Source organism: Prionailurus bengalensis, chromosome E2 (genome assembly GCF_016509475.1).
Source record: "Prionailurus bengalensis isolate Pbe53 chromosome E2, Fcat_Pben_1.1_paternal_pri, whole genome shotgun sequence".
Lineage (NCBI taxonomy): Eukaryota > Metazoa > Chordata > Mammalia > Carnivora > Felidae > Prionailurus > Prionailurus bengalensis.
In genome coordinates this window covers 61,136,503-61,151,143 of record NC_057352.1, presented here as the reverse complement: position 1 = coordinate 61,151,143, position 14,641 = coordinate 61,136,503, and the positions used below count along the sequence as shown (strand labels likewise).

At 63.9% G+C, this 14,641-nt stretch overlaps 1 protein-coding gene across 6 annotated transcripts; it reads left to right on the top strand.

Moving 5' to 3' along the window:
* The first annotated feature begins 9 nt into the window (after window positions 1–9).
* RNF166 (ring finger protein 166) lies at window positions 10–9,743 on the top strand. Of its 6 annotated transcripts, none has more exons than XM_043599874.1 (6): window positions 10–329; window positions 5,344–5,500; window positions 6,872–6,984; window positions 7,314–7,428; window positions 7,514–7,621; window positions 8,712–9,743. In XM_043599874.1, the coding sequence occupies exons 1-6, from the start codon at window positions 175–177 to the stop codon at window positions 8,775–8,777; spliced, it is 714 nt and encodes a 237-aa protein (XP_043455809.1). In that variant the 5' UTR covers window positions 10–174; the 3' UTR covers window positions 8,778–9,743. The 6 variants fall into 6 exon arrangements, with proteins under 6 accessions (XP_043455809.1, XP_043455808.1, XP_043455806.1 ...); XM_043599872.1 differs by lacking the exon at window positions 10–329 and adding an exon at window positions 4,117–5,163; XM_043599873.1 differs by having other exon boundaries at window positions 101–329; window positions 7,314–7,621.
* Window positions 9,744–14,641: the final 4,898 nt, after the last annotated feature.

Genomic DNA, 14,641 nt, shown 5'->3' with positions numbered 1-14,641 from the left:
GGGCGGAGCGCGCGCTGACGGCGCCAGCACCGCGGCGCCGCGGTCTTGACGAGCGGGCCCGGGGCGGGGCGCTGCCCTGATGACGTCAGCGCGGCGCCGTCGCGGCCGTGACGCTCCGAGCTGGCCGGGCCGGGCCGGAACAGGGGCAGCGGCGGCGGCGGGCCTGGCCCCGGGATGGCGATGTTCCGCAGCCTGGTGGCTTCGGCTCAGCAGCGGCAGCCGCCGGGCGGGCCGGCGGGCGGTGACAGCGGCCTGGAGGCGCAGTACAGCTGCCCGATCTGCCTGGAGGTGTACCACCGGCCTGTGGCCATCGGCAGCTGCGGCCACACGTGAGTGCGCCGGCCTCCGGGAGGCCGCGGGGCCGGGACGCCGCTGCGGGGAGGGGATCCGCGCCCGCCCCGGAAGGGGCCCGAGGCCCGCGGCCGCCGGGCGCAGCCCGGGAGCCAGGCGCGCGGAGGGCTCGGGCGGGGGCGCGGGGCTCCCTGCGCAGCGCCGTCCGGGTTCGCCCCGGCCCAGCCTCCTGCTCGCCAGTCCCGGGCGACCCGACCATCCGGTCGGCGCGCTGGGCGACCTGCAGCCCTGCCCGGTCCCGGGGCCCCTGGGGTCTGCTGACGGCTCGCGCGGACCTATCTGGGTCCTCGGAGGACGGAGGGCGACCTCTGCGCCAGTCGCCTTCGATCCGGTCCACCGGAGACCGGGGTTGGCATTTGTAAATAAATGTCTTGTGGTTTCTGCTACCAACTCCTTTTCGGACCCGCTGTCTGCTTGTCTTGACTGCAGAGGACAGGACTCCCCTAAAGTTAGGAGAGGGGCTTGTTTGGACTCCTGCGATGTTTTCTTTTGTTTTGATGGAGAACTTGAATCTTAACCGTCATTGAGCAGCCAGGCCGTCCTGGGCGACCAGGGTTTCCGACTGCACCAGGGCCTACAGTGGCCTCCTGCAGGGTGTTTCAGCAACAGAAACCTGAGGAGGATGTGGCTCTCCTCCCAGCTGAGAGCTGCGCTCAAGTCTTCTCGGAGCTGCCAGCCTTGTTGGAAGGGAGCCGAGATCAGGGTCTACTCTGCGACTCTCTCCTGGCTGAATAGAACAGCTCTTGAGTGAAATTAGCAGGGCGGGGAGCGGGTCGGGAGGGCTTGGTTGGCAGCACTCGAGGCTACGGAGGAGGCGGGGCTTTCACCCCGGGGGGGTGCTGGGCGGAGGTGCACCGGGCTCGTAGGTTCCCCTGGAGTATTTTGTAACCAACGGTAGCCAACTTGGGAGGCTGCTGACACGAAGATGGAGCTGGAACTGCGGGGCACGTGTGTGCCTGCTCATCACCCTGGGACAGTGTGAGGATCCAGAAAGCCTTCACCATCCCCCCCCCCCCCCCCCCCCCCCCCCCCCCCCCCCCCCCCCCCCCCCCCCCCCGGCAGCATGGGCACCTGCCCGCACCAGGAGAGCACGGCCAACTTGGGGAGAAGGGCACCGGGCCTCACTTTCTCATGCCACTTGTGACATTTTGTCGGAGGCAGCCTCTGGACAGGACTCCTTTCTTGTAAGCACTGGTGGGTGTTTTAAGATGTGTTCTGCATTTTTTTAGTCCATGATTGAGAGAACGGTAAGGCTTCTCCTGGGACCAGCTTTAGAAAGCCTCTCCTGGTCTTTGGATTTCATCCCCCGGCACCAGCACTTACCCAGCCCTGGGCCACAGCATTCCAGTCTCCTGGTGGGCACAAATCTGTGTTCTCTCTCTTTTTGTCTAAGTAAGTCTTTTCTTAAAATGTGGTCTTTAGAATTCAGCCCTATACAGGATTGCTGTGGAAGCATCATCTCCTATAACCCCCTCCCCGACCCATGTTCTTCTTGGCAGAATCTGAGCTCTCTCTCCTATGTCTAAGGTGGTCCCGCCAGAGCCTCTTCTTACAGTTTCTTCGTAAAAGACTTCTTCCCTAGCTCTCCCCGCTGGCTTGTTTTCTTGGCTGTTCTGTCTCTGACTTTTCTTCAGCTGCTTCTCTGGTGTCGCGGAGGCACATGTGCAAATAAACCCAGGTTCAAAGGCTCACGCTTCACCTTAAAAAAGATCTGCTGGTCTGGTACAGTTAGCTACCTAACTGTAAACAGTCTGCCTCCGCAAAACAGGTTCTGATGGTGAGAGTGGCCGTGTGTGGGCAGCACCGGACAGAAGAGGAGAGGGCACGGTGGGGGGCTCATGGTCATGAGGCCCTCAGTGAGGCCTGTGGCAGAGCTCCCAAGAACTCCCCAGGAGCCCCAGAGGGAGCTGGTTATTTCTCATGCCCAGGGACATCCTGGGCAGTAAGTCACATCTGGAACCAGAAGCCTCGTGGCTGTTTATTACCCTCTGATGCCGTCCCCTGACAGCCTGTATCTGTTTGGGTAGCTCAGCCCCGGGCTCCCTCTGGCCTCTGGCCGCCTTTCATTCCCTTACCAGCGCTGTCCGTCGGTCCTTCCGCCTCAGTGTCCTCACCAGCAGCCCATGCGCACAGGTCTTAGAAAAAGCAAAACACTGACTCTTAAGGGTGGACACAGGGAATGATAGACTTGAGTACTCTGTGTGCCATGGCCTCTTGGGGTAGGTGCTGTCATTCTTTCTTTGGTACAAGAGACCGCGTTCCCAAGTGTCACGGCAAAGCCAGAGTTTGTGCCCAGGCGGTCAGGCCCAGGCTGGCCTCTTAGCCACGCCCCCTCCCCCAACCAGTGCTCTTACAGCAGTGACCTTAGAGACCCTGGGGACTGCTGAGCCTTACAGCCCCCTGCCCATCGGCACCCAGACCAGCGAGCAGGCTTCTCTGGGCAGAGTCCCGGAGTCCTTGCCTGGCTGTCAGCGAGCCTGCGCTTACCTGGGTCTGCACGTGGGGACCGCGACGTGAGCCATCGACACCATCCGAAAAGGCTGTGGAAGCTGGGCTCTGCCACTCAGGACAGCTCCGGGTGCCTGAGGGCCCGGCCTGCTTGCCTTCTTGGGCCCCTGAGACACTGGCCTATCCTGGCACACCAGTGCGTGCGGGAGGCTGGGGCGGAAGTGACACATCGCAGGTGCCGCTGGAGTCCATGTGCCGGCTGTGTGGCTTCTCCAGTTGGGCCCGCGGGTCTGGTGTGGGAGAGCAGACCCCTCGGCTGGCTCTGTCCGTGGACAAGCCCTTTGGCACCGGCCCCTTGGGCACGTGCGGGCAGAACCTCCTTGGAAGTGGCGGGCACTGCCTGTCGCCGCTCAGCACACCACAGTCAGTGTGGACACCTGGCCGCGGGCTGATCACAGAGAGCCGCCGGGTTCAGGCGGGGTCCACGTGCCTTCTCAAGACACCCGAGCTTCCCCGCCTCCTCCCGCTGGCAGAGGTGCCCTTCACACAGCCTGTGCATCTCTCGTCGGAGTCGTGGCCCTCAGGCCTGCCCTGGACCCTGCCTTCCGCTGACGACGTGGTCATGGCTCGTCCCGAGTGCTCCCGTGGCCTTGCCTTCTACGCGTGTTTTCACAGCTTTGTTGACATTCAGTCTCATGTGCACAGTTCAGGGCTGCCTGGAGTGTGCGGTGTTGAGCAGTCCTCCCCCGTCAGCCCTCGATCCCTGCTGTCTCCCCAGGAAGAAGCCTCACCCCTGTTAGCAACCAGACCCTGGTGCCCCCGCCCCAGAAACCACCAGTCTACCTTCTGCCTACGGGTGACGGGTGGGTCTGTTCTGGACTTTTCACGCAAACGGAATCATAGACCACACGTCCCGAGCGTGGTGATTCCGAGGCTCACCCCGGGGCGGCGTCCTCCAGTCCTTCACTCGTCCTGGGTTCCTTCGCCTTCACACGTCTGTGGTCTGTGTGTCCATCACCCACGGACAACATGGCTTGTTTCCACCTCGTGGCTCTCGTGGCGATGCTGCCATGGCCCCCACTGGGATGGGAGCTGGGCTCTCCTCCAGTGACTGGGTGGAGAGGGCGGCCTCCCTCGGCCATTAGGCTGAGCAGACCCTTGAGGCGGCGAGAGCGCCAGCTCTGGGCGGGTGGGTGCCTCGTTACACGCCTGCCAGGGGTGCCTGGGGAGCGCGCACCGGGTGAGGTAAGGGACGGGCGGGTGCTGTGGGGAAAAGGCTGCTGGGAATTTTCTTGGCCTCAGGCCGAGCCGGGCCTTCTCACGTACAGTGTGAGTGCAGATGCTGATGAGCTGGGGTGGGGGGTGGGGGGCGCCCCAGATGCCAGCGTGTGGGAGGATGGCCCAGCCCTGGGCAGCAGGAGTCCTCAGCTGCCTTTTCCTGGGAACGAGGTGGGAGAAGGCTGACCGCTTAGCTCGGCGGAGTGGTCTATACCCAGGGGAGCCCTCTCCTCCCGTGTCCCTCCCACCCCGCCTGCAGGGTGCACACAGGTGAGAGGACAGCTGGCCTCACCCTGATGCCCTGCAGTGTTTCTCGTGGGTATGGGCCTGGCCCCGTCTCGGGGCTGAGCGCTCACTCCCCTGGGGCTGTGGCGGCTCTGTGTCAGCATCTGCACATTCTAGGTCGGCATCACGGCTAAGCGGTCCCCATGGCGCTTCCTAAGAAGCTGGACTGACGTGGTCCTGGGATCGAGTTCCTTCTTGCTGCCCCCCTGGCTGTCTTCCAGCCCCGGCGTTCCCACTGCCTGGCTTTCCTCCTGCCTGAGTGACAGGCGGCACTGAGGGGGTGGGGGGCGCGAGGGCTTGCTGCCGTGGCCCAAGCACATCTGTGTCCCCTGGCTGTCCTCGTGATGTGGCATCTCCAGGACAGTGCCAGGAGCTCAGGGCTGCAAAGAGCCTCGGGTGCCTGAGTGCGAGCCCAGGGCCGTGAGGATCCCTGCTCAGCAGTCAAGAGCCTAAGCAAGGCCCCTCTGTCGCCACGCTCAGGCACCGTCCCACGGCTGGTGACACTCAACCTGGACAGCTTTGGCCCTGCCTCGTCCAATGAGTCTTGGCCCTTGGAGCCCTGCGGTTTCCTCTCCCAGAACTTTTCATGATCTCACTCTTGAGAATTTTGTGGGTGGAGTGTCTCCAGGGCCCTCTGCGCTGCCCCCGCGTCCCCAGAGCAGCTGAGGCGCTGTCACCACATGGCCGTGAGATGGGCAGGCTGAGCTCTCCCACCACGGCTGGGGCTTTTGCTGGGCGCGGTGCCGCGGGGGCCAGCACGGGTCCTGGGGAGCCACGGCCACTGCTGCACCGGCATCCTGGGTATGGCGGCGGGCCCCAGAAGCCCACAGCTGGGAGGGGACCTGGGCTCATTTTTTAGCCAGAGGGCAGCCGTCGGGTCAGTAGGATTTAGGAACAGAAGTGACCGCCGCCAGAAACGCGCCGCTGACGGCAGAGGGGAGCTGCCCTGCGCGCTCAGGCCGGTGTCCCCTGCCGCTGCAGGTTCTGCGGGGAGTGCCTCCAGCCTTGCCTGCAGGTCCCGTCCCCACTGTGCCCGCTGTGCCGCCTGCCGTTCGACCCCAAGAAGGTGGACAAGGCTGCCCACGTGGAGAAGCAGCTCTCATCCTACAAGGCGCCCTGCAGGGGCTGCAACAAGAAGGTACCCCCCTCCCAACCCCCCAGGGCCTTCCCGGGGCGATTGCGGGCTCTGGTTCCACTCTCCCACAGAGAGGAACTGGGCTGGACTGCTCCGCCCCTCCCCCACAGCACCACTCACTTCCGGCGGCCTGGCCACATTCCCCCCCCCCCCTCTCTCCCCACCCCCTGCTGCCTGGCCCCAGGTCTTCCGTGGTCGTGTGGCTGATTAGGGGAAGTGCAGGCCAGGGGGGCGGGGCCCCAGGCCTAATGGAAGGGAGCATCTCTAGTACTGAACGCCCCCAGCCCTTGGGGGCACTCGGTGGCCTTTGTCACCCACCCTGGCCTGCCTTTCCAGAGGCCCAACCCCAGGAACGGATTTTGACTTTAATCTCTCAGCTCGGCAGGTTGTACCAACTTACCACAACAAAAAGCAGCCCCTGGTTGCTTTGTTCTAAAGGTCAGGGTCTGGGCGCGCAGGGGCCACCCTGGGTTCTGCAGTGAGGCTCCTTGGCCTCTTCCCTGGCAGGTAGGCCTTCTCCCCCCCTCCGAGAGAGAGCAGGCAGGGCCCTCCCATCGTTTCCAGTGTGCAGTGGCCCTGCCCTTCGCCCCCGTGTTCTCAAATGTGTCCACACACGCAGGCCACGGTGGCGGCCCGAGCAGAGCTGGGAGCCAGGCTGCCTGCCGTTGGAGGCCCTTCTCCGGTTACCCTGGACAGCTGGGTGGGATGCTGGCCCAGGGGTGGGTGCTCACACCCTCCTCGCTGCTCCCTCGGTCCTGTGAGCGAGCTTTCCATTTGTGAAACCTTTCCTCCCGGCCTTTGGGCATTGACGACGGGTCACGATTGGCGGCTTTTACCGGCCGTGCTTATTCCTTTTCTGCGGTCATTCGCTCGATCCCCACCGAGGCCCCTTTTCCCTGCCCTGAGCCGGGTGTCCCCCATTGGCCAGAGTGTGTGACCTGGGCCTGGCTGAGGAGATTGTGCTGTGGCTGGGTTCGGTGCAGTCTGGTAAGGAGTTCTATCACATTTGTCTATGAGAGAACGCTGTTCATCAGTTTCCGTTATGAGGGCTGTTTTCCCCAAATAAATGCTCTTCCGGTTTCCTCAAGGACTGCCCCTGCCCCTCTGCAGCCCCCAAGGGATCCCAGCTGAGGTGTGTTCCTGACTGGTGGCTGGTGGCCGGATGGCTTGAAGCCGTGAGCGCCTGCTGGGGGGGTGTCCTGACTCTGTGTCTCTTCTCCAGCAGAGACACCAGGCCCCTAAATGAAGCCTCTCGCTGCTTACACAGCACTGCTGGGCCACGAGCATCGGGGGCAGGGACTGGCCTGCTTGCTCACTGTCCTCCCAGCCTCTGGAGCCTGACCCCGACCCTCTTCTCTGCCTCCCTCTTCCTAGGTGACGCTGGCCAAGATGAGGGTGCATGTTTCCTCCTGCATGAAGGTCCAGGAGCAAATGGCCAACTGCCCCAAATTCGTCCCCGTGGTGCCCACATCCCAGCCCATCCCCAGGTAAGCACCCTGCTCCAAGTGCTCAGAGCCCCTGTCCCTTGTGGGGGCAGCTCCCGGCCCATGTTGCTGTCCCTTGAGGAGGTAGAGGAGGCTGTTGTGTCCCCTCTGTGGAGGGGCCACGCAGGCTCACAAATCACCTCCCAGCAGGGGAATGCTGTCCCCAGAAAGGCCAGGGTTGGACAGATGCCCTCCCAGGGGCATAGCCACATTGAGCGAAGGGAGGGGACCCAGAGTCTGGGGAGGGGGGTGCCGGGTGAGGTGCCCAGGGGTGGGCAGGGCCCAGGAGGGCAGTGGGAGTGGCCCCCACTCACCTCCCCCCACCGCCCCAGCGCCGTCCCCAACAGGTCCACCTTCACTTGCCCCTACTGTGGCGCCCGAAACCTGGACCAGCAGGAGCTGCTGAAGCACTGTGTGGACAACCATCGCAGCGACCCCAACCGCGTGGTGGGTGGAACCCCGCCCCCACCCCGGACCCAGGGAGGGGGCTGCTCCCGCCCGAGCACTGCCTCAGTAGGGCCCTCTGTTCCAGGTGTGCCCCATCTGCTCGGCCATGCCCTGGGGGGACCCCAGCTACAAGAGCGCCAACTTCCTGCAGCACCTGCTACACCGGCACAAGTTCTCCTACGACACCTTTGTGGTAGGTGCCCAGCCCAGCTCTTGGCCCCTGCCCGCGGCCCCGCCCCATTCCAACCCAGCCCCGCCCCTGGCCCCTGCCCGCAGGCCCCCCCAGTTCTCACCCAGCTCCGCCCCTGGCCCCCTGCCCGCGGCCCCACCCCATTCTCACCCAGCCTCGCCCCTGGCCCCTGCCCGCGGCCCCGCCCCATTCTCACCCATCTCCGCCCCTAGCCCGCGACCCCGCCCCCTTCTCACCCAGCTCCGCCCCTGGCCCGCGACCCCGCCCCATTCGCACCCAGCCTTGCCCTGGCCCCTGCCCGCGGCCCCGCCCCATTCTCTCCCTGCCCCGCCCCGGCCCCCTGCCTGCATTCTTACCCAGCTCGCCGTGCCCCTGCCTGAGGCAGCAGCTTGAAGGAAGCTGGGCACGACTTCTGGGGGCGGGGGCCACCTATGTGTGGCCCCTGGAGGGCCTGGGAGCTCGAGCTGCATTGAGCAGTCCCGCCAGGGCCTCCTTTTGTTCTGCTTGGTCACCTCGCCCCCCACTGGGCCCATCAGCCCTCTTCTCAGGCTTTGCATGGTGGTGGGCTGGGGACTAAGAGTGCCTGTGGGAGGGGACAGGCTTCCCTTCTGGTGCCTGGAGAAGAGCTGCCGGGGGGAGGGGGGGGGCCTTGTCCCTCCCTCTCCCACCTGTGGCGTTTCAGAAACCTTGTCCCACTTCCCCCCCCAGCCCCCCCCCCCACGCGGCCTGCAGACCCTCCAGCACCCCAGCCGTTGGGGCTACTTGCTTTTAGCCCTGTCACCCCGTCCTAATTGCCAGGGGCCCCGGACATGCCCTGCCCCTCTGCTCAGTTCAGAACCCTGGTACCTGTGTCTGAGGAGGAGGAGCTCACACCTCCCACAGACCCGCCTGCGCCCAGTGTCCCAGCCAGGTGTCCGAGTCAGGTGTCCCTGTAAAGAACGTTGGGAAGCCAGATGTGGGTCCCATGCTGGGCAATACTTTGACATCCCTCGGGGCTGTCAGTAGAGTGACTCCGCGACTCTGGATGTGGCTGTCCCGTCTGGGGCCCCAAGAGGCCACTGCTGCACCCCCGTCTTCACTTCCTGTCTTGCAGGACTACAGCATCGATGAGGAAGCGGCCTTCCAGGCGGCCCTGGCCCTGTCTCTCTCCGAGAACTGAAGGCACAGCCCAGCCCCGGGACCTGAGCCCTCCCGCCTCGGGGGACGGGGCCGTGCGGGCTCCCTGAGGCCCAGCGCCTGCGTGAGAGTGGGAGTGCGCCTCGGGGACCAGGCGGGGCCTCCGTTGTCGCAGGAGGGGCGGCCCCCGAGCCCGCGGGCCCGCGTCCTCACGGGGCGGCCACCAGCGCTCCTGGCCGGGCATTGCTGGTTTCTTCGGTGCTTCGAGCTGAGCAGGTGGCCCTGGTAGGGCCGGCTCGTTGGGCCTGGGAGCAGTCGACTGTCTGTCTGTCTGTCTCAAAGCCATGATGCCCTCCCCGTACGCGCGGAGACCCGTCCTGCCCACGCCGCGTCCCGCAGGCCTGGCCGCCGCACGGGAAGCGCGGGAGGGGAGCCCTGGCCGGCATCTGGCAGTGCTTTCCCGCTGCGCGCACGGTACTGGCTTTTGTGATGCCTGGAGATTCTGGCCTTTTTCTACGTCACCCAGTGTGAGAACCTTTTCACATTTTATAGAACAGCTACTCTACAAACCACAATCCCGCGTTTGACCAGGGGCAATAGTATTTTTATGGAACATTTACAGAATTATATTTTTTAAAAAAAAGCAATCAAAAATAAACAGTGGTGGGGTCAGTGCAGGGGAGGGAAACAGGCGGGCAGACCTCGGAGCCCTGGCGCGGCCGCGGGGCTTTGCTGGGGTGCGCGCAGGACCGCGGTGGCCAGGGTCCCTTTCATAGTCGCCAGGAAGAAGCCCCCAGTGCCCCCCCCCCCGGCTGCTCACAGTGCAGGCCTCCTCCTGCCAGGGTCCTGGCCTCGGCCCCGCTGTCACCTTCCCAAGCGGACCACGGACCGTGTAGGCCACCCCGGGGGACGACAGGCGGGGCTGGAAGACGCCATCTCACTCTTTTCGGTTCACGGCATAAATTATTGCTCTTTTAAAAAAAAAACGTAAATAAAACGTTTCAAAGCATCTATAGCAACCTCGATCTGTGGGTTCATCTGGGAGCATTAACGGTGGGGTGGGGGCTGGTGTGCACCCTTGTTTAAGGTCTGCAGGGATGTGTGTGTCCCCACACAGCTCCGCTCAGGGCACCTGCTCCAGGCCCCTCCCCAGGCTTCCCTCACCCCAAGGCGCTCGCTCACCGGCCTGTCTCGGCCTGTCCCAGACACGTGCTCGTTCTTGAACCACGTCTGGTCCCCCGTGACAAACGTAGGCAACCCTGAGGCCGGCAGGCTGGTCTCATCGAGGCTATCTCTGAGGCCCGGACGTGGCCACAGCAGCCGGCACGGGGACTCTGGGAGGCCCTTGATCAGCAGCCACCGTCCCCACGGCTGGGTCCTGCCACTCGGTGGCTTCCCTGGTGTTGCCTGGTGCTCTCGGCCCCAGAGCTTCATTCGGTGACTAGAGGACAGAAGGAGCCGTTTAAATGTGAACCAGGGGTGCCTGGCTGGCTCGGTCAGTGGAGCACGTGACTCTTGATCTCAGGGTCATGAGTTCGAGCCCCATGTTGGGTGTAGAGATGATTTAAAAATAAAATCTTCAAATGTGAAATGTTCACCCAGAGACGGTGCTCAGGGCCACCATTGGTGCCACGGGCTCCTGCTGTCCCCCACGTCACTCGGGCCTTTGAAAGCCGACAAATATCACCTGCTGGCCAGTGTCCTGGCAGCTGGTGGTCGGTGTGCGGCCACACTCCTGCCTCCCTCTCCCTGGCTGTTTCCAGGCTGCCTCCCCAGGCAGGGCTGGGTTCTGGGTTGTTCTTCTAAGAAGGTGGGTCTCCCGAGCTTGGAGCCATAGCAGGGCCAGGCACACGAGCCTCCACAACGGTCACTCGGCAGGAGAGTGGTGACAGGCTGGCCACCCCCTAGCTCCTTTGTTAGGAGCCTCTAGCCCCACCCTTCCCTCTTTGACCCCGCTGGCCAAGGATGCCGGTTCCAGGGAGCAGGTGTGGTGACGAGTCCCTGCCTCCACCCGAGGACACCTGTGGAGCTGTGCCCCCTCCGCGCAGCCGCAGGAGCCACAGGACAGCGTCCACACGTGGCCTCTCAACCCCCTCCACCCCAGGCCCAGGCCACATGGGACCACAGAGAATACACCACCGACCAAGGGACTCATGTCCAGGATAGTCTGCCCAGGGGGGAGCATCAGAGTGAACCCTAACAGGGCACGCGGGACACAGGGACCCGTGTCAGCAGACCCCACGGTGTCGGGGAGGGGACGCTCCGGCTCAAGTCCACAGCACCATCGGCCTCCCTTGTACTTTGCGTGAATCCCACGTGCAGCGGGGCTGTCCCGCCAGGCCCCTGGGGCTTTCGCGCCACACACACGCTTCAGGCCGAGAGTTCCTGGAAGTCATGGTCTCCCTCCCACCCTGATCAGCGCAAGGGCCGACCGCCCCCGGAGTGTATCTCCACCACTGCCACACAGAGGGAGGCAGCCCCAGGCCCGGGGCGCCCCCGCGCCTTCATGGTGCACGTTCCCCAGTGCACCCCGTGGCCTAGAAAGCGTCTCTGGACCTACGACCTTCTCTGTCAGGAAGGCAGCCGGCGGGAAGGCACTCCCGGGAACTGGCGCACTTCTCATCCGGGCCTCGCGGGAGCCGATGGCCCAAGCACTGCGCCCACGGCGTCCGTCGGCCAGTCTCCAGTGCGGGCCCAGACAGGATGAGCACCGCCTGCACATGGCGGGGACTTGTAGCCCTGTCACTCTTCTCACGCCTGTCCTTGGCGGCCTCCCGGAGTTCCAGAAAGTGCCGTAGCCACCACCTGGTCCCAGGGTGCCGAGCACCCTGGAGAGCTGGGCCCCCTGCCCTGCCCTCGCCCAGAGAGGCGTCGTGCTGGACACAGCGGCCAGTGTGCGAGACCAGCAGAAGAAGGTGCTTCGGCCCCCAAAGACCCACTGCTGGCTCCTTCGGGCCGTGCCTGAAGTGACTCCAGGCCCTGCAGCTGTTGGCTTCCAGAAAGCCTGATCCAGGGAGCCTGGGACCTGGGACCCGGCAGGCTCCTCCGGACGCCCCCAGCATGTCCGGCCCGTGGGGCTTGGTGCCTTCGGTGCAAGTCGCAGTGAAGGTTTGAGCTGCCCGCAACGTCCCTCCTGAGGGCCTCCGAGGACAGGCCACCCTCACTGGCCTCTGCCCCTGGCAGCCTGCTGATGTGCGGATGCTTGGGGGGTGGGGGGCAGGGGTCCAGACCCTCCCTGCGACAGAGGACCGCCCGCGTCCCAACAACCTGCTGGAACGAGGGGCTGGATCCAGCCTGCGGACAGACAAGAACCTCAGAGAGGAGGTGGGGGGGGGGCAGAGCTGGGAACCCTGCTGAGGACCCCACGGACTGCTCCCCTTGAGGCTCTCGGCACCCTGCTGATGCCCGATGCCTGTGTCACACGGGAACAGCTCCTGGGGCCTCACAGACACGTGTGCACACACACGCATACACACGGGCTGTGAGGACACAGCCCAGCCCGCACGTGCACCCCTGCTCGGCCCCCCACTCATTTCCATCCTTCCGCCCCAGCCCCTAGGACCCCTCCCAGCACCCAATCCTCCGGCATGCCCCAAGGCGTCGAGGACTCTACTGCGTGTCCTATAAGCTGTGTGGGAAGGGACAGCATCCCCCCAGTGCCCTCATCTCACAGGGGATGTGTCCACTGGAACCCAGGTTAAGAACCACCACCAGCTTTCACAATCAGGCCTCAAAACTAGTTGTGAGTCCCCCTTCGCTGGTTCCATCGGTTGGTCACCGATCCAACCAGACGTTGGGATGTTGAGCGTTTGGTCTGAGTTTCCACAAGGCCATGAGCTTGGGTGGCTGTGAGGTTGCCCCAGGTCAGGATGTCCCAGCCACGCCCCCCCCCCCCCCCCCCCCCCCCGCAAAGAACGCTCCATGCACTGATGCAGGGGCTGGTGCTCCCAGGGCGAGGGGCCATCTGTCCCGAGCCCCAGCGGTGAGGTCCCGCCGCAAGCAGTGCTCCGAGAGTTTTGGTCCCTGGGGCTTGGGCTTCCTGCACCTGATGGCACCCGAGGGCACAGACGCTAACCCTCCTCCAACCCCCAGGGATGGGCGTGCCAGGGGCCGCACTGTTTGGGAGGTTCTCGGTTTTTTTCCATCTAGTCCAACAAGCGCCGCGGGACCCCACCGCGCACGTGCCACAGGCAGGCACTGTGCAGGAGCACGGGCTGGCTCCCACCTGGCCCCCCTCGCGGGGTGCGGTCTGACAGGGTGCGGGGCCCTCCGAACTGGGTCGTGAAACCAAATCAGCTACAACGTGGGCTCGCAATGGAGATACATACGTGGAGTCAAGCACTACTGAATTATTCTTTGGAAGGCAAAGAGTACAGAACACACGCATACAAGGACACTAAGTAGAATTATAAAATCTGTGGCCCTGGAAGTGCCTACCCTAATTGGAAGCTGCTGCTCAGGCAGGTGGGCGGGGCCGACAGCCTGGCTCTGGGCCAGCTGTCATCCCCAAGGTCCTAGGTGTCAAGGGAAGAGCACAGTGATTTCTTCAGGAAAGAGAGGGCTTTGGTCCTTGCAAGTCCTGCTCTGGTTGAAAGAGGGGCAGTTCTGGGAGGCCAGTGGGGAGTGCGTGGGTGGGTGGGCGGATGTGAGGCTTCCCTGGGAGGTAAGGCGGCCAGCATGAGGACAGAAGGACGGGAAGCAAGAATGGGTGGGGACAGCTGCGCCCCTCTCCAGCACTGCACAGGTGTGGACACTGAGGTCCTCCTCTGTGGGTCCTCCTCGGGTCCAGCCCAGACACAACACTGTGAGTCCCAGCCAGTGAGTGTGCATGACCCCAAGGAGGGCTGACAAGTGGGTGGGGTCACTTACTATTGCAACCCGTCCCCCAAAGCTGTTCCAAGGACCCTTGGGATCCCAGAGGCATTTCCGGGATGAGATTAGGAACACGCCAGTTTCCCTAAATAGTGTCAGTAGCTCTCTGGGGATGAGGGAGGGCATCTTGGCTGGTGGCCGCACAGTGGGTGACCCGGTGAGGAGGGACAGTGTGGGTGCAGGGCTGGCCCAGGTATCTGCAAGCCTTATCTATGCCTGGAAGGGGAAAGAAGGAAGAGAAGGTATAAATAGAAAGCTTGCGAGGCCACGGAACAGGTGAATAAGCAGAACGCAGCCACGTGTCCTCTGAAATCCACACACACAACAGCACGGTGCCAGGCTGTGGCCCACGGGAGAGACGCGTGCCTTCCGTCCGCACACCACCTGCCCTCCCATGCTCTCACCCCGCAGCAGACAGGGGGGCACACGTCTCGTGTGTGACTGGCAATGTGGGCCTGGGTCCCCATGCCCCCGCTTCCTAACTTCTCAGAGCCTCCATTTTCTCATCTGCAAAACTGTAGGGACCTAAGACACTGTGTGACACGGCCCTGTCCCCCCGCTTCTCCAGAGGTCCCCATCAACTTGACCTCGCCCAAGCCCACAGTCACAGGGCACCTGGACCTCAATGGCACTGCCAGGCAGGCAGGCCGGCCAGCACACAGCCATGGAAAGGCCCCGCAGCTGTCGGGGACAGGCTCGGTGCTGCATCCACTCGCCCAGGGAATGCCCTGTCTGACCCCTGAACTCCTGAAGCGTCCACACCGAAAGGGAGCGTACACTCGGACGTGGCTCGAACGCGTCATTGCCGCACAGGAGGGACATGGCTGCCCAGGGTCACAGACTGGGCAGAGCGCACGCACTTCCCCCTCTTTGACTAAACTTCCCATGACCGCGGGTCGGAACCCCTTGCAATCCCAGAATTCCACGCTGTGTCCTTTCTCCCCGCCAAATGAGCCTCCTGGAAGCTTGGGCCACCTCCTGGAGCGCTGTCCCGGGAGGGAAGGAGCCCTCCCCAGCCTTCTTCCCCTGGGAAAG

Coding starts and splice junctions, on each gene's coding strand:
- RNF166 (XM_043599871.1), top strand. CDS start 4,949: ATGATCTCACTCTTGAGAATTTTGTGGGTGGAGTGTCTCCAGGGCCCT. Junction 5,164..5,343: donor CTGCTGCACCGGCATCCTGG/GTATGGCGGCGG, acceptor CTGCCGCTGCAG/GTTCTGCGGGGAGTGCCTCC. Junction 5,501..6,871: donor GCAGGGGCTGCAACAAGAAG/GTACCCCCCTCC, acceptor CCCTCTTCCTAG/GTGACGCTGGCCAAGATGAG.